Source organism: Dromaius novaehollandiae, chromosome 7 (genome assembly GCF_036370855.1).
Source record: "Dromaius novaehollandiae isolate bDroNov1 chromosome 7, bDroNov1.hap1, whole genome shotgun sequence".
Lineage (NCBI taxonomy): Eukaryota > Metazoa > Chordata > Aves > Casuariiformes > Dromaiidae > Dromaius > Dromaius novaehollandiae.
Window position 1 is genome coordinate 19,080,149 of NC_088104.1, and position 16,658 is coordinate 19,096,806.

Genomic DNA, 16,658 nt, shown 5'->3' on the forward strand with positions numbered 1-16,658 from the left:
GGCCGCGGCCGGGGCCGGGGCCGGGAGCGCCGCGCGCCGCGGGGCCGCCGCCGCAGCGGGGCCGGGAGCGCAGGTGGGAGCGCGGCGTGGGGCCGCGGGGGGGGGCGCGGCGCGCAGGGGAGGCGGCCGGCGTGCACGGGCGGGCAGGGCGCCTGGGGCAGGCGGTGGTACGGGGTGCGAGGGTGCAGGATGCGCGGAGTGCAGGGTGCACGAGGGCGCGTGGCGCTGCATGGGGGCGGGCGGGCGGGCGGTGCTGGGGGGTGCGTGTGATGCCTGGGGCTGGAGGATGTGTGGGGCCAGAAGGTGCAGATGCATGGGGTGCCAGGAGCCGGAGGGCTGCAGGGTGCTCGTAGGTGGACAGGGAGTTTGTGGGGCTGGAGAGTGCATGTGGCTGGGGTGCGTGGCGCGCAGAGTCGCGTGGGACAGGGCTATGTGCAGGCAGGGAGGTGTGGGGAGCGTGGGAGGTGTGGGGTGCAGGAGCAAGAGCATGCACAGCGGCTGGCACACATGGATTTGGCGTGCACAGGAGCTGGGGAGCGCACGGGAGGCCCAGTCCCTTGGGGCTGGGGGTTACATAGGGACATTGTGGGGGGGACACGGGGGCTCTGCAGGGGAAAGGCTGTGTTGGACTATGGGGGAGACGAGGGCCAGAGGAGGGGGGAGAGGGTGCAATAGGGTGCCCCTCGGGAGGGAGGGCTGTGAGGGATATGGATTTGGGGTCTGTGGAGCCGGCAGTGTGGGTCTCTGTGGTTGATCACGCAAGCTGCGGGTGGCAGATACCTCATGGGGCAGCAGTGTAGCTGGGGAGGGCTCTGGGGCAGCGCGGCACAGGGGCAGGGGTCTCAGGGATGCGGGTGCCTCGGGCTGGCTGTTCACCTGCGCCCCCCCCGCCTGGGGAGTTTGCCAAGTTGCTGGGAAGGGAGGAACACGTGTTGCCTGCGGCCACCCACCACAAGAGAGCAGGGCAGGGTGAGGACATAGGGCAGCCGCCCTGAGAGGGGCACGATTGCCCCTGGAGGGGGGGAAGAGCCGCCACCGCCCCCCTCCTTCAGGCCTCAGAGGGAAGCGGGATGCTCCCAGGCCCACTCCGCCTTTCTGGCTGTCTGGCTCCCGCTCTGCCCCGGGCCCCGAAGCGGTTCCCCACTGTGCATGGGGACACCGCATGCAATGGGGGGGGACAGGATTGCTGCCAGCACCCCGCGGCCCCTCACCGGGCTGGGCTACCGGCCGCGCTGCACAGGGGCCTCCCGCGCCCCCCTGCACCCCAGGGCTGGCAAAGCCGCAGCCCCCGGCTCCCACAGCCCACACCGGGCCCAGTGCGGGCATCCCCAGGTGCTCCCACCCCGTGGGGCACCGCCACGTCCCGCCGGGGGCCGGGGGCCAGGCTGGGGCGCCCCGGGGACCCCTAACTCCAGACAAAGAGAGGGAGGAGTGGCCGCCGGCCCCCAGCAGGCCTTGCAGAGGCGTCGCCTAGCAACGCCCGGCTTTCCTCCACTCCCGCATCCCGGCATCCGCGCCGGGAGTGAGGGGAGCAGGGCCCCGGGATGCTGTGGGTTGCCAAGAGTGGAGGGGAGCAGGGCCCCCGGATGCGGCAGGATGCCAGGAGCAGAGGGAGGGAGCAGAGCCCTGGGACGTGCCGCATACCAGGAGCGATGGGAACAGGGCTCCGGGATGCAGCAGAATGCTGGCTGTGTCAGTGGTCCTAAAGTGCCTTGGCTTTGCCTGAAGCAGATGTGGGGGCGAGAGGGAGGAGAGGGGGACAGGATCCCATGTTTCAGCAGGCTGCGCACCGCCAGGGTAATTAGCTAATCTGCCCTGATCCCCCGTATGTCACAGACTATTAAATTTCACCCAGACGCCCCTTTGTTAAGCCCTAGGAGTGCAGCCAGGCCAAGCCGGAGGGATGGCTGAGGAGTGAGGGCATCCCCGGGCAGGGGCCGGCAGGGATGCCTATGGCTCCGTGCCCCGGCCAGGCAGAGGAGCTGGACCGCGGGGGGCAGCGCCATGGGGCAAGCAGGGGTCAGAGCCAGAGGAGTCCTGCCACCCAGGCGCCCCCAGATCTGCTGGTCCATAGCCGTGGGTTTTGCCACAGAGGAGCAAGCCAAGATTGCTCTCCGTGGGAGGCAGCTAGCAACAGTGCCCTGAGCGGAGGCAGGAAGGACAAGGCAGCGGCTGCTCAGGCAAGGAGGTGCTGGGATTTGGTCGGACATGGCATTGCCCCCCCGCTGACCATCCCGACACCTTGGTTCAGCGCTGTGGGACCCTGGGGACACACTGCAGCTCCCAGGCGATTGCATGATCCTCTCTGAGGGTGTGGGGGCTCCTCTGGGCGCCTTTCCGGATGTGGGGAGGACACACAGCCTGCAACCCGCATCTGAGCTGGGCCACGCACAGCCTTTCCCCCCATCGCTCCTTCTGCTAATAGGATTCTTTCATTAGGAGCTTTTCTGCAAACTGCCAGTGTAATCTGGAGGGCAGAAAGAGGATGAAGCACTGTGCATGCACTTGCACAAATAAATCCTGCCCTCAGCTGCCTGCACCCTTCCCTGCTCCCAGGAGGGAGCCCTAGGAGGGTGCTGCAGACCGTGCACCCCTGCGAAAGCAGGTGCCTCAGGCTGTCCCTGCAGATCCCCCTGTCTTGGCCCATCTGGCACTGGCCCATCCCCAGATGGGGGCCAGGTGGTGGCAGGGAGAGAGTTCCCTGCCAGGCCCTGCAGTGGGGTAGGGCTCTGGGTCCCACCTCCGGCTGTCCCAGGACAGCCATTATCCATGAGTGTCCCCGTCCCTCCAGGAGGGGGGCAGCCAGGCTGCCTCATGTCCCCTGCAGGACGTGGCCCAGCCACTGTCCAGTCCCAGGCCCTGCTGCTGCGGCCTGAGGGGAGCAGGTCTCCATGGCTGGGATCCCCTTGCAAGAAGGGGCCTTCTGGGCCAAGCAGCTTATGGGGGTCACCCAGGAAAGCTTCAGAGAGGGGGGCACGAGCCCCACAAGCTGGCCACACCCGAGGGCACAAGCGGGGAGGCAGGCTTCTGCAGTGGCAGCGCTGGCGTGGGCACCAGATCCCGCATTAGCCCACGCTTGCACCCCCAGCCCGGCAATCTCATCCTGGTGAGGGGGCCCTGAGTCAGTGCCTGGCTCCCAGCTGGTGCCTACAGCAGCCAGAGCTAAATGCTTCAGCCAGACCAGACAGCTTAGGATTAGGCTGTGGCTGTTTTAAACTCCCCCACCTTTCCCTGGACCCTGTGGGAGGTGCGCGGTAGCCAGCCAGGCAGCCACAGTGACTTGCCCTCCCTGACGTGCTCGGTGCTCCTTGCTTGCGGGGAGCCCAGGCTGGGGGCAGGTAGGGCATGGATGTGGCTGCAGGGCACTGTGTGGGGCAAGGCTCTGCTATGGGGTGCTGTGCCATGCTGGGCTTGCTATGGGGCACTGGGCAGGGCTATAGGGTCCCTCAGCAAGGGGACAGTGGGCTGTAGGGTACAGCAGGGGGCACTCAGCTATAGGTCACTGTGCAGTGCAAGATACCACTGTCGAGGCCTTGCATGGTGCAAGGTGCAGTTGTGGGGCATTGCCCAGTGCAGGACGTGACCAGAGGGCACTGGGAGATGCAGGACGTGGCTATAAGGACCCCCACAAAAGGGCAGGGGCTTAAAGACGTTGGGAGGAGACACCTCTGGGGTACTGCACAGTGCAAGATGCAGTTATAGGGGCACTGCACAGTCAGGACTTGGCTATAGGATCCCCTGCGGTGGGGCACATGTCTATAAGGTATAGCAGGGAGGCACTGAGCTATAGGGGCATTGCACAGCGCAAGGTGCAGCCACAGCCAGGGCAGGCTGTGGTGACAGGGGTCTTTGGCAGGGGGCTGTAGGGTATGATGGGGCCAATGGTCTGTAAGGTGTGGCGAGGAGGCACCCAGCTAGAGGGACCCTGTGCAGTGCAAGGTGCTGCGCTGGGCGGCATAGGACACGGCTAGAGAGCACCATGCGATGCAGGATGCAGCTACGGGCCGCGGGCGCAGCAGGCCGTGGATGCGGTGGGGGGCAGCGGGCTGCGGATACGGCGGGCGAGTAGGCACGCGGGGCTCTGGGGTGCAGCGGGGCTTGGCCCTGTGGGGCAGTACCCCACGGGGGTACAAGGGGGCTGGGGCAGGGGGGGCAGTGGGGCCGGGACCCGATGGGCCCCAGCGGCAGTGATGCCAAGCCGGGGGATGTGGCAGAGGGGAGGCAGCAGGTGGGTAAGTCCTGGCGCCAATGAGCAGGCGCTATGCTCCCCTAGCAACAGTGCCGGCGCCAATGGGCGCTCGGCGAGCTGCCTGCGCCGCTGCCTAAGCCGGATTTACCCAGGCCGCCCCTTCCCGCAGGCAGGATCCCCCAGCCCTGGCTTCAGTGTGGGTCGAGGGGGCCCCTCTGCACCCCAGGCCCCGTGCAGCACCCTGAACACAGCCCCCAAGGGTGCTCAGCCCCAATCCTTCCCCTCGCGGTCTTGGGGCTGGCGGCAGGCGGTGCGTGCGCCGAGCCTTGAACCGCAGCCAGCCGAGCGCCACTCGTGGCTGCAGCCCTGGCCCTGGCCCTGGCCCCACCGCGCAGCTGGCCAGGGCAGCCCCGCTGCAGCATAGCGCATCATAGCTGGGGCGGCCAGCGCGAGCCTGCTGCTCCCAGGCTTTGCGGTTAAAGTCCAATCCTGCTTAAGACACTCACGCAGGGGCAGAGAGAGGCTTAGGCTGCGGTGGGCACAGCCCCAGGGCTCGCCTGCCTTCGGTGCCTGCTCCCAGCCCTCCCCTGCTTCCCGGGGTTAGGTGCAGGCGTTGCTGTGAGCCTTCCCTCCGAGCGCTCCTCTGGCAGATTTATCCTGGCTTGTCTGGGCTGTGTTTTCCTCGAGCTGAAGGGACATAGGAGGCTGGAGGCAGAAAGACTAAGAGGAGGATGGAGGCTGGCACCCGGGAAGCTCCCACGGAGGGCAGACTGGTGCAACTGGTGCCACTTTCCTCCTTACGCTGCGCTGGCTCAGCTCCCCTTCCCTTGCACACACCAGCACCAGGGTGGTGCTGGGAGTTAGCGTGGTGGTGCTGGGAGTTAGCGTGGGCATGTGGCTGGTCAGGCAGAGCTGGTGAGGCAGTGGGAAAACATACCAAAATCCCCACGCCAGAGCTGGGAAGGATTCGTGAGGGAGCAACACGCAAGCCAGGGAAGCCCAACAAAGCTAACCGCAGCACGGGTTACCAGTGGTGGTGCAAACCTGATGTGTGCTGCTGCAGGAGGCACTAATTTAACACTCTGGCAAAGGCGAGGCTTGCTTGGACATTGGAGGTTGGGGCTGGAAATGGGTTGCTAGTGGAGAGCCTCCGTGTTGGATCCAGTATCCCTAGTGCAAGGGAGAGGCAGGGAGGCAGCAGGTAACAGAGGGAGGGCAGGGAGCCTACAGGAGCCATGAAGGCCAGGGCAACCGAGGCCGTGCCGGTTTGTTTGCAAAAGCTGTGAGGCTGTACAGCAGGCAGCAGCAGGCTCTGTTATTTCAGGTATTTCTAGTAAACGCGGAGAGGTGCTAATGTAGGGCCTTGTGTGGCAAGAACTGCCCCTGCCCAAGACAGGGTCTGTGCAGTGGCGCCCTTAGAGTTTCTGCCTTTGTTCTGCCCCTTCCCTGGTAATTCTTGGTTTTGGTTCTGTGACCAATTCTGTTTGGTTTTGTGACCAGGGCTAAGTCCTGAACTGCCTGCTTTAATGTGGCAGTCAGAAGGACAATGCTGGCACAGGGACAGCTGGTCACAATAAACTGATCCTAAACAAACTGTGCCTGGAAATGAACCACGGGAACAAAGGTAGGCTGGAAGAGCCTCCAGGTCAGAGCGGGGAGACAGCAGATTTAGTTGGGTTTTAAGCTGGAGCTGGATCAGTCTTTGCGAGAGATTATGCCCTCTCCGTCTGTGGAGGCCCTGAAGGGGCCTTGGCGACCCACGCAGCCTCCTGGCACAGCCACGGCAAATATGGACATGACGTTCCCACGCCAGCGCATGGCAGGGCAAAAGCTGTCCAGTTTTGTGTGAGCCAGGCTCAGAGCCATTGGGAAAGGGGCACCACCAGCCCGGGCTGGTTCCTCTCCAGCGCCCCGGGGAGGTCTGCATGGGAGGGCTGGGTCTAGTTTGGGTGCCTGCTTTTTTAGAAGGACACTAGAAGCTGGAACGGGTATGAAAAATAGCCAGAAATATGATTAGAGGATTGGAAAAAATGCCTTGGAGTACAAGCCTTAAGAGCTCAATCTGTTTAGCCTATAAAAATAGAAGATTGAGGGGTGACTTAATTACAGAGTATAATTACTTCACAGGCAGAAAATACCAGGTAGTAGAAGTCTCTTTAATGTGGCAGGGAACGGATGAGAGGCGTGAGAGCCAGGGGCAGGAAACTGGAGCTACAGACACGTTGTCAGGCACAGTGTCTTAGCAGGGAAGCTCCCCACAGATGGAAGAGGCTCCCCGGGGACAGGGGATCCTTCTGGACATCCTTCTGGGAGATGGCAGCTCCTGGCCTGCACCAGGGGAGCAGCACAGCTCTGTAGCCTGCTCTGGCGAGGTCGAATGAGGCTATTTCCCTCTTCCCTTTCTTCTCGGCTGAGTAGCAATGGAGCCGGGGTGGGTTTTCCCAGCACTGGGTACTGAGTTTCTTGGGCCTAGAGGATCTCTGGGCTGGGACTGCTGCAGTTCAGGGCTGCCCGGGACAGCTGCTGGTTTAGCAGCTGCCCAGGTGCCTCCATCCCACTTCTCCCGTCCTCCTCAGCTGGAGCAGGTGCTGGAGCGCAGCTTTGCCCACAAGCGATGGGGCAGGAGTGGAGACTTTGATGCCTTTCCTGGGAGTCCTCAGAGCCATGACTGCAACTGTGCAGACGCTGCGTTTCAAGCTGCTGCCGCACGACACGGGCCAGGAGTGGGCACACAGCTGCCAGCAGGAAATCGAGCGTCGCTACCAAGTGGTGCCCTCAGTGGTGTGTGCCATGTGCTGCCTCTTCGGGATCATCTACTGCTTCTTTGGTAAGCCAGGCCAGGCCCCAGCTGCACTAGGAGAGGCTGATGGGGCAAGAGGAGGTGGGAGGAAGGGCACGGGGAGATGGGGGAGGCCTGGCTGGGAGCAGCAGCCCCAAGAGCGGGACACAAACCAAGCCAAAGGGAATCATTTCTTGCCAGCTCAGCAGCAAGGAGGAGTGCCAGAGGAGTGCCACAAGGGGTGGAAAGTGTGGCATTCGCCCTCTCGCTCAAGCAGAGATCCTGCGGCGCAGGGATGGCTGTGCCCCCACTGGGTACAGCCTCCTTCCTGGGCACTGACTGTGACCATCTCTCTGTAGGCTACCGCTGCTTCAAGGCCGTCATGTTCCTGACGGGGCTGATGTTTGGCTCCATCATCATCTTCATGCTGTGCTACAAGGAGCGGGTGCTGGACACGCAGCTGAGTGTGGAGGCCTCGGTGGGCATTGGGCTGGGCATCGGTGTCCTGTGCGGGCTCGTCACCATGCTGGTGCGCAGCGTCGGCCTCTTCATGGTGGGGCTGCTCCTGGGGCTGTTGCTGGCGGTGGCCACGCTGGTGGTGATGGAGCAGTTTTACCACCCGCCGACAGTGTGGATCCCCATCGCGCTCCTCCTGGGCGTGGGGATGCTCTTTGCTGTGCTCACCCTGCAGTGGCAGCGGTTCTTCACTACTCTCTCCACCGCCGTCTTCGGCAGCGCCATCATGACCGTCACTGTCGATTACTTCATCGAGCTCTTCCTGCTGGTGCAGTACATCTATGAGCGCATCAAGGTGGCCCCCGCTCGCCCCGTGTGCTGGTACAGCTGGGTCATCCTGGGCGTCTGGCCGCTGCTCACCACACTGGGTGTCTTGGTGCAGTGGAAAGTCACAGCTGAGGGCTACTCCCACACCGAAGGTGTGCAGGGCAGTGGGGGTGATGAGGGGCTGGGGGAGATGGATGTGGTGTGGGATATCGCTGGGTGCAGGAGGTGGGGGATTCGAGGCTAGGTCAGGCGCTCCCAGGGCCTGGGTTTGCATGCAGAGTTAAGGGGTTTGCCTGATGGGTGGGCTCTGCAGCACCCAGCAAGCGGCCACAGCAAGGGGACACCTGGCCACACATGGTGCTATGCCATTGGCTGCCGTGGTCCCGGTCTACGGGGTGGAGGGAGGCTCAGGCTGGGTGCTCTGGGTGCAGGGAGGATTGCAGGCTGTGGCGAGGCCCCGTGCTCACAGTCCCCTCTGCCCTGCAGTGATCATCAGCCGGCAGCAGCGCCGTGTGCAGCTGATGCGCATCAAGCAGCGGGAGGACTGGAAGGAGAAGAAGAAGAAGCGGAGACCCCACCACCCGCCACCCCACCAGCACAAGGCCCACCCGCCTGAGCCTGCCTACCGCCGCAAGCCCAACCCCGTGCGCCGCTTCGATGGGGACGTGCTCTCCCCAGTGAGTCACATGCCCAGGGTAGAGATCTCCCCGGGCCTCGGCCGGCCCTTCCTTCTCCGCGCACCGGCCACGCGGGCGGGCTGGGGCACAGTGAGGGGGGGGCGAGGCCATACCAGCGAGGCTGGGGCAGCTCAGGAAGGGCTGAGCTGCAATGTGCCCAACACGGGGCCGCTTTAGCCTTTGCAAACGCGTGAAAACCAGCAGCCAAAAGCTCTGTGGCCACATTAAAAAAGCAGAGGGCAGGGCACAAAGTATGTATGAGAAGGGATGGGGCTGTGCGCAGGGACAAGGGGGCAGTGCGGGATCACCTCCCCGTGTCAGCCAGCCCTCAAAGGGCCCAAGTGCAGGGAGGGGAGGCCCTGCGGGCAGTCGCGGGGCCTTGGGCAGGATGGAGAGCGGGTGCTGGCAGGCAGGCTGGCACCACATGCCGGGGGCCTTGCTGCATGCAGCTCACTGGGCTTTGCCAGATGCAGGTGGTCTCTTCCCAGCACACTTGCGGGAGCCTGTTGGCAGTGCTGGGGTGGACAGGACCACACAGGGTGACAGGGTAGGTGCCAGGGGAGCTGCAGCAGACTTTAGGGCTAATTGGAGCGGGATGCGATGGGATATGATGGGATGCAACGGGATGCGATGGGATGGGACAAGATGGGATGGGACAGAGTGCATCAGGAGCAGGGCCCCCTCACTTCCCACTCCTCCTCTCTCGAGCAGAGCTACATCCAGAGTTTCCGAGAGCGGCAGACGGGGCCATCCCTGAACAGCCTCATGGCCAGCTCCCACACCGTGGTGGACCTGGACTATGACTGCAGCTCCACTGTGCCCCTCACTACGGGCTCTGGCCCCGCTGTGCGGGTATAACCCAACCCAGTGACCTCGAGCGACACCAGCACTCCAGCCTGCTCTGACAGACCCCCTAGGACATGTGGGGCTGTTCCCTCAGCCCTGGACGGCCACGTCCGGCTCAGGGCTGTGGAGGCTGTGGATGGAGATCCTTCCTGGGGGAGCATGGCACTCAGCTAGGCAAGCCCAGGATGCCAGTGGGGCCAGAGGTGCTGGGGAAACCCTCCGGCAGGGACTCAGCCCAAGGACTGGGGACACATGGACTCATGGACTGTGGTGTGAGCAGCTCTGCTGGTGTGCGGGGCTCCTGCAGGTGCCCCAGGGCTCCCTGAGCCCCCGCTGCTGTGTGTTTCCCCCGGGCCCGGGCACGCTTATCCTGCATCCCAACATCTCCATCCCCATGTTTGAGCCCCCTCCCTGAGAGCAGCTCCCCGTGCCTGCCCCCACTCCATGGCACCCCCACAGCAACTCCCCAAGTGCCTGTGCCCCAGGTCCCTTCCTCAACAAGCAGGTGCCCAAGCCCTTGGCCCTCCAGTGATCCCCCCCTGCATGTGTGTCCCCATCCCAGCCCTGCCCGCAAGCAGCTCCCAGCCCCTCTCTTAGGCAGCTCCCCCCAGTACCTGTCTCCTCTGCCCGAGGCACTCTCCTTGCCCCCAGAGCAGCTTGCCTTGACCCCCCCCTTTTCCCGGGCTGAGCCAGGGTTGGTGCTGGGGCAGACGCTGCCCGGACCAGGCTGTTCCCATGGGGAGGACCAGGGATGCTGCCACGGGGAGGAGGCACCCGGGGCTCCTGCTTGCGCCTGTGCAGGGGAGTTGCGAGGAGCCCTGCCCCTCTGCCAGCATGTGTCCAGCGTGACATGCCCAGGGGGACCCCATACAGGTCCCCCCTCTTTTGATGGGATATGGGGCACTGGAGCCAACCTTTGGGCAGGGGCTGGGCTGCCTCAGGGATGCAGGGACTCCTGTGGCATCTGAGGCCATCGCTGTTTTGCTGGCGACTGGATTTTATAGTGGACAGGGGGGGACCCTGGGGTAGGGCTGAGCCTCCGGCTGGGGCAGCACGTCTGCGGGGCAGGGCAGGAGCCCCTGCCCAGAGCACCGCTGCAGGCAGAGGCTCCCGCCTTGTATATATTTCTCTTGCTGTGATTTGTATTAATTTATTATGGAGCGAGCCAGGACTTCACGCCGGGAAAGGCCCTTCCCCTCCCCGCAGCCATGCCGGGGAGCAAAGCAGCACTCAGTGGGGCCAGCCGGGCCGGGGTGTCACAGTGGGTCCCCAGCGCCATGCAGCCAGGGGGTCCCACTGCCCCGGGAACTGCATGTGTCTGCCCCGCGCCTCCAGCTCCGCGGCGCAGCGCCGCCCTCCCCTTTTCAGTCTCTTTTGTAAATGTGCCAAACGCTGCTGAGGCCACGGCCACACAGTAAAGAGCCTTTCGGAGCCCAGGCTGCCTGGGGGCTGCGGGGCGGCCGGGGGGCGCGTGGTGGGGCCGTTCCCCCAGGAGACTTGTTTCCCCGGGCTGGACGGCGCAGCGGTGCCACTATCCCGGGCGCCAGCCCCGTGATCCCAACAGGCCCCCCCCGGGGTGGAAGAAGCCACATCAGAAAAATTAGGCTGTTTAATGCGGAGCCCCGAGGCCGGTGCAGGAGCAGGATGGTCTGGCTGCGTCCCTGCGTCATGTGGGAGGGATGCCCCATCTCCCCGAACCAGCGTCTGTGTCCAGCCTCACCGCTGCCTCCACGGCTCCTAGCTCGCTGCAGGGAGGACGGGCGTCAGGGAGAGCTGTCACAGCCCCACGGCCGGCAGGGCACGCAGAGGGGCGTCCCGTCCCAAGCGGGGATGGATCCTGCACCCCTGCACCCAGCTGGCTGCCCCCGCCCCAGGGAGCAGGCCCTCATGAGCCCCCAGGGGTGGGGAAGCGGCCTGAGGGTGGGCGTGGGGCCATGGCTGGCCACCTGCGCACGCACCTCGCACGCTGAGCTGCGCCTTGGAGCGGGCCTGGCCGAGGCTGACCTTCACCATGCCACTCATGCTGGTGGCCGTCGGGCCCAGCGTCAGCCGGTGCACCCTGCCCCGGCTCTCCATCCGCACGTGCGCGCCAGCCCGCAGCACCTCCCCGTTGAGGCTCCACTGGGGCGCCCAGGGCAGCGCACCCGACACCTCGCACTCGAACCGCGCCTCAGCTGGCGCCACCACCTCCACGCTCCGCAGCCCCCGCAGCACCTGGATGCCCTCCGCTGAAAGGCATGGCGGTGCCGTCAGGGCCTGGCCAGCCCGCACCCTGGCCCTGCAGCTGCCACTGCGGCCCCCCGCCAACTGCGCTCCCTGCGGCTCACCCTCCACGAGGAGGCGCGCGGTGGAGCAGTCGTCGAAGGCGTCGCAGGTGTACGAGTCCTCATCCTCGGGGCCCACGTGGTGGATGATGAGCGTGCGGTAGCAGTCCAGGTTGCAGATCTCGTACTTGTCACCGGTGAAGATCTCGGTGTCCCCGCGGAACCAGCGAACACGGCCCCGGGCGTGCGACACCGTGCACTCCAGCGTGGCCTTGTGCCGCGCCAGCACCGTCTTGTCCCGCAGCGGCTTCACGATCCGGATGGGCAGTGCTGGCGCGTGGGTAGGGGGCCGTGAGCATCACCAGGATGGCACGCTTCGCCTGTGCCGCTCCGCCGGAGACCTGGCTCCTGGCACCGCCAGGGATCCTGCGAGCAGACCCCCTCGCCGCCCCGTGCGCCTCAGTGCCCAGCGCCTAGCCACGGACCTCAGCACACCCCCAGCCCGTTACCTTCCACCTGCAGGTTTGCCTCCGAGATGGCCATCTTCGCCGCAAAGCGGATGAGACCCGCGTCCTCAGGGCGTACGGCGCAGATGAGCAGGAAATGCTTGGTCCCTGCCAGGGGAGATGAGGGGTGAGGGGGACGGAGATGAGGCACACAGCGAACGGGGGCGTGGGGGGCCCTGCTTTGCCCACCCAGCCCTACAGCCATTGCAACTCCTCTCTCTGCCTTGGCTTTGCTTGAATTCACCCCTTGCCAGCCCCGAAACCACACAAGTTAGCGGAGTTGGATCAGGGCAGCAGCAGTCTCTGCCCATTGTTTGTGCCCATTGCTCAAGCCAGGCGAGCAGGGACCAAGGGCAACTACAGCCCTGGGGGGATGCGGGACAGCCTGCCGGCCCCAAGGGCAGTGCTGCACCCCAGGCCACCAGGGACCACACAGTCGCATGCCAGCAACACGCTCACCTTCTTGCCGTATTTTCACCATGCTGGTGACCTTGATTTTCTCGCCGTCCCGGAACCACTCGCCCTTCACGTCCCCGTCCGACACCTCGCACGTGAAGACGGCGTTCTCATTCTCCCGCACGCAGGCGTCCTGCAGCTCCTGCACGATGCAGACCTGGCGCTCTGCAGGAGACGGGGCGGGGGCCTGGGTGCCGCGCTGTGCGGGACCTGGGGAGCAGACGGGGGCCCAGCCCGCGGCTCCCGTGCAGGGGGATGACGGAAAGACCAGCCCGGGGTGACGGGGAGAGGAGGATCAGCAACAGGCTGTGCAACCGGGGAGCAGGCAGGAGAGGAGAGTCCCAGGGGGCAGCGAAGGGGAAGGGGGATGCTGGCAGAGACAAGCACATCTGGAAAGACACAGCTGCACCAGCCAGAGGCTGCCGGGACCCCAGAGGGTTCCCTTTGCAGCCACCCCAGCCCCCCCGTGCGCTACCCACCCCGCCGTACCGTGGACGTGCAGCGTGGCAGAGGCCTGGCAGTCGCCCGCGTCGCAGGTGTAGACGCCGGCATCGGCCAGCTCGCAGCGGCTGAACTGCAGGAGGCGGCGCCGGCCCGCCGAGTAGATGCGGCAGTGGGGCCCCGGGCGCAGCTCCATCCCATCCTGCCCCGGAGAGCACGCCATCAGGGGGTGCGAGGGGCAGCAGCCCCACGGCTGTGCCCCACACATCCCCCGCAGCCCCCCATGGGCTGGGCCAGGCGCTGCCAGGCCTGGATGGGGCAGGGGCGAGCCCTCACCTTGTACCACTTCACCTCCGCGGTGGGGCGAGACAGCTCACACTCGAAGCTGGCAGCCCCCATCTCCGGGACCCCCAGGTCCTGCAGGACCTTCACCATAGCGACAGGCGGCTCTGAGGGGAGAGGACACAGGGCACAAAGGTTCAGCACTGAAAGACCTTGGCTCCAGGGCCAAGGTGCTGCGGGGGCCACGCAGCCCCGAGCCCCCTCCCGGTGACGTACCCCGCACGAGCAGGCGGGCGCTGCAGCGCAGGGTGTCAGCGGTGAAGGCGACAGTGCCCGAGTCCTCCAGCGTGAGCCGCTGCAGCGTGAGGCTGTGCACGCAGCCCATGGCGCTGATGCAGCACATGCGGCTGGGCTTCACCCGGATGCCGTCCCGCGTCCAGACGCCAGGCACGCCGGCATGAGACAGCTCCAGGTGGAAAGTGGCTGTCTCCTTCTCAAAGGTCTCCACGTCTGCAAGCGGGGTCTGGATCGACACCTTCCGTGCTGCAAGGCATGGGCACCCGTGTCCACCACTGGGCGCCTGCTGCCCTACCACAGAGACCCCCGGTTTTGCTGCTGAAGGGACCGCCCAGATTCATCTCTCTATGCCAGTCTCCTGCTCCCACCGCTGCCCTCCCTCTGCCCACTGCTGGCCCCATGCACGCCTCCCTCCTCCATCACCCCACCTGCCAGACGCCCGGCTCTGCCCCAGCTCCCCTCTCTGCCTGGCGCCACCCTTTCGGCAGACTCGTGCCTCGCAGCCCCCGTCCCCCACAGCCCCCGCACAGATACTCACGCTCAACGCACAGCTTGGCCTGCGTGCGGTCGTGCAGGCTCTCGCAGCGGTAGGTGCCGCGGTCGGAGGGGCTGAGGCCGCGGATGGTGAGGGTGCGCCGGCGCCCCGACTCCTGCAGCTGGTACTTGCCGCCTGGCTGGAGGAGGACGCCCTGCTTCATCCACTGCACCTCAGCGGCCTCGTGGCTCACCTCAACCTCCAGGCTCACGTCCTGCTGCTCCTCCGCGGCCACGTCCCGCAGCCGCCGCACGAACAGCACCTGCGCCTCTGCGAGGCCCGCGCGTGGGGCGTCACCAGCCGGGGCCACCACGCGCCGGGCCCCGCCAGCTCCTTCCCCGCTCACCTTGCACGCTCAGCCGGGCCACGCTCACCAGCCCCTCGGCGTTGGCCGTCACGGTGGCTGCGTCGGCCAGCTGGCACTGCCGGATGGTGAGGCTGTGACACAGCCCCGTCCTCACCACCACCAGCCGCTCACAGGGGGCCACAGCCTGGCCATTGAGCTGCCACGTCAGCGCCACATCCTTGGGGGACACCACACACTTGAAGACGGCATCCTCCCCCTCCAGCACTGTCAGGCTGTGCAGCTCCGCGATGATCTCCACCACCCTGGGGACTGCAGCAGGGGCGTGAGGGTGCATGGACCGGCACCGGCGATGCTCTGCGACGCAGGGCCACCAAGCATCGCCGCGAGCCCTGCCGTTGCTGGGCACCCCCGTCCCCTCTCTGCCCCGCGGGACAGGGCTGGCTGTGGGGCAGGCAGGTCCCTGGGGCTCACCCTGCACTGTCAGCGTTGCCAGCGTCCGGTCATCATTGGACTCGCAGCAGTATTCCCCAGCGTCTTCGGGCCGCACATCACTCAGCACCAGCGAGCGCTCTCGCCCCTCTGCCTTGATCTCCCGCCGGGCGCCGGGTGCTAGCGGGCGCCCGTCCTTCAGCCACACCACGTCGCCCTTGGCCTTGCACAGCTCGCACCACAGCACCACCGTCTCGCCCTCGTGTGCGTGCACGTCCGCCAGGCCCCGCAGGAACTTCACCAGCAGCTCTGTGGCACGGCCGAGGCCCACGCATTGGCACGCACCGCCGCCGGCCCGCGGGCGCCACCTCCCTCCCACGGCCGCCACTCACCTTTGACACTCACATCGAACTGCATCTGGTCGTGGCGGGAGAGGCAGGTGTAGAGGCCGGCGTCCTCCTTGCTCGCGTTGCCCAGCACCAGGCTGTGCACACGGCCCTCACGCCGCAGCTCGCAGCGCTCGCTGGCCACCGCGGCACCCCACGGCCCCAGCCAGCTGATGGGCGCTGCCTCCTTGGACACGACGGCAGAGAGCACGGCGCTGCCGCCCTCCAGCACCAGCAGCTTCTCCGGTTGCTCCTGCTTGTTCACAAACAGCACCGGCGCTTCTGGGGCAGGGCAGAGCCGGGTCAGCCGCGTGGGAAGGCACGGGCGCGTGCGAGGGGCGCAGAGCCGGTCCTGCTGCCCCGGGCAGGACGTCGCCATGGGGCTCACCTTTCACATGCAGCGTGAAGTGCACCTCGTCGTCGCCGGCGTCGCAGAGGAAGACCCCGCTGTCGCCCAGCTCCGTCTGCTTGATGGTGAGGCTGCGCACGGGGCCCTCACTGCACACCAGCAGCCGCCCGCCCGAGCGCAGCGCCCGCCCCTCCTTGAGCCACTGCGCCGCCGCCATCTCCGGGGACAGCCGGGCCACCAGCGTCACGCTGTCCCCCTCCAGCACCTCCATGGGGCTCTGAGCCTCCTCCTTGTTCACAACACGCACGGGCTGGGCTGGGGCATGGGGTACACAGGCAGGACTCAGCAGCGTCCCCGCAGCACCGGGCACGCAGGGACAGGGCAGCCGGGCTGGTGGCGGGGATAGCTGTGAGTGGGGGGCAGCAATGCCGTCCATGAGCCATCGTGGGGCTGGCTATGGGGCAGGGGCAACGTCTGTGGGGTGGCTCCAGGTTGCATGGGTGATCGTGGGACCAGCTCTCAGTCCAGCAACTCAGGGTGCCCACGGGGAAGGGCCCTGGCAGGGATGCCGGCTGAGTCCATCACCCCGCCATCCCTCCCGGCTCGAGGAGCTCAGCAGCGGGCTGTGGGACCACCCAGGGAGCCAGGACACCTGCCCACGCCAGGCGCGCTCCCGTCCCGCACAGCCCTTTATCCCCGTCTGATAAAGGGCCGGGCTGAGCTCAGCCCTTGGCAGCCAAAGCAGGAGGAGAGGCGCCTGGGAGCCAGCCAAGGATAAATTTAGCCAGCCACCGCCTGGGGGAGGCCAGAGGTATGCGTCTCGCCATGACCCTGACAGGCCCCTTCCTTGCCGACGGCTACTGTGGGACGGAGCAGCATCTCGGGGCAGCCCTGGGCTGGCATCCCCCCGCCGCGGTGTCCCCTCCCCATGCCTGCGCTGGGGCACAGCAGCTGCTCTACTACAGCAAAATCTGGCTGAGTTACGAGAGAGGAGGCCGTGCCCCGCAGCAGGCTGCATGGAGCTGCCAGGGGATCTGGGGCTCAGGCACGGTCCACTGTGCTGGGGGTCCCCGGGAAGAGCCCCAGCCACAGGACTGCCTGCTCCCTGGGTGCCGAGCTCCTGCCCTCTCAC

At 66.1% G+C, this 16,658-nt stretch overlaps 2 protein-coding genes across 3 annotated transcripts in view; one reads left to right on the plus strand and one right to left on the minus strand.

The window, feature by feature from the left end:
- Positions 1-10,705, plus strand: TMEM198 (transmembrane protein 198). 2 transcript variants are annotated; one of them, XM_064514822.1, is made up of 5 exons: positions 1-73; positions 6,766-7,016; positions 7,328-7,903; positions 8,238-8,446; positions 9,140-10,705. In XM_064514822.1, the coding sequence occupies exons 2-5, from the start codon at positions 6,827-6,829 to the stop codon at positions 9,284-9,286; spliced, it is 1,122 nt and encodes a 373-aa protein (XP_064370892.1). In that variant the 5' UTR covers positions 1-73; positions 6,766-6,826; the 3' UTR covers positions 9,287-10,705. The 2 variants fall into 2 exon arrangements, with proteins under 2 accessions (XP_064370892.1, XP_064370893.1); XM_064514823.1 differs by having other exon boundaries at positions 2-73; positions 8,238-8,428.
- Positions 9,365-16,658, minus strand: part of OBSL1 (obscurin like cytoskeletal adaptor 1) — a 22,044-nt gene continuing 14,750 nt past the window's right edge. Inside the window, exons 16-28 of the mRNA XM_064515499.1 lie at positions 15,566-15,841; positions 15,184-15,459; positions 14,834-15,100; positions 14,402-14,671; positions 14,059-14,325; positions 13,500-13,766; positions 13,278-13,390; positions 12,990-13,143; positions 12,504-12,665; positions 12,048-12,152; positions 11,602-11,868; positions 11,233-11,502; positions 9,365-9,423 (exon numbers count right to left, since the gene is read on the minus strand). Of these exons, the coding sequence (XP_064371569.1) occupies positions 9,365-9,423; positions 11,233-11,502; positions 11,602-11,868; positions 12,048-12,152; positions 12,504-12,665; positions 12,990-13,143; positions 13,278-13,390; positions 13,500-13,766; positions 14,059-14,325; positions 14,402-14,671; positions 14,834-15,100; positions 15,184-15,459; positions 15,566-15,841 (2,753 nt within the window). The remainder of the gene's footprint in view (positions 9,424-11,232; positions 11,503-11,601; positions 11,869-12,047; positions 12,153-12,503; positions 12,666-12,989; positions 13,144-13,277; positions 13,391-13,499; positions 13,767-14,058; positions 14,326-14,401; positions 14,672-14,833; positions 15,101-15,183; positions 15,460-15,565; positions 15,842-16,658) is intronic.

Bases quoted from the DNA above. Each gene is read 5' to 3' on its own strand.
- TMEM198 (XM_064514822.1), top strand. From the start codon at position 6,827: ATGCCTTTCCTGGGAGTCCTCAGAGCCATGACTGCAACTGTGCAGACG. The intron at 7,904-8,237 runs GTGTGCAGGGCA...TCTGCCCTGCAG, and splicing joins GGGCTACTCCCACACCGAAG to TGATCATCAGCCGGCAGCAG. The intron at 8,447-9,139 runs GTAGAGATCTCC...TCTCTCGAGCAG, and splicing joins CAGTGAGTCACATGCCCAGG to AGCTACATCCAGAGTTTCCG.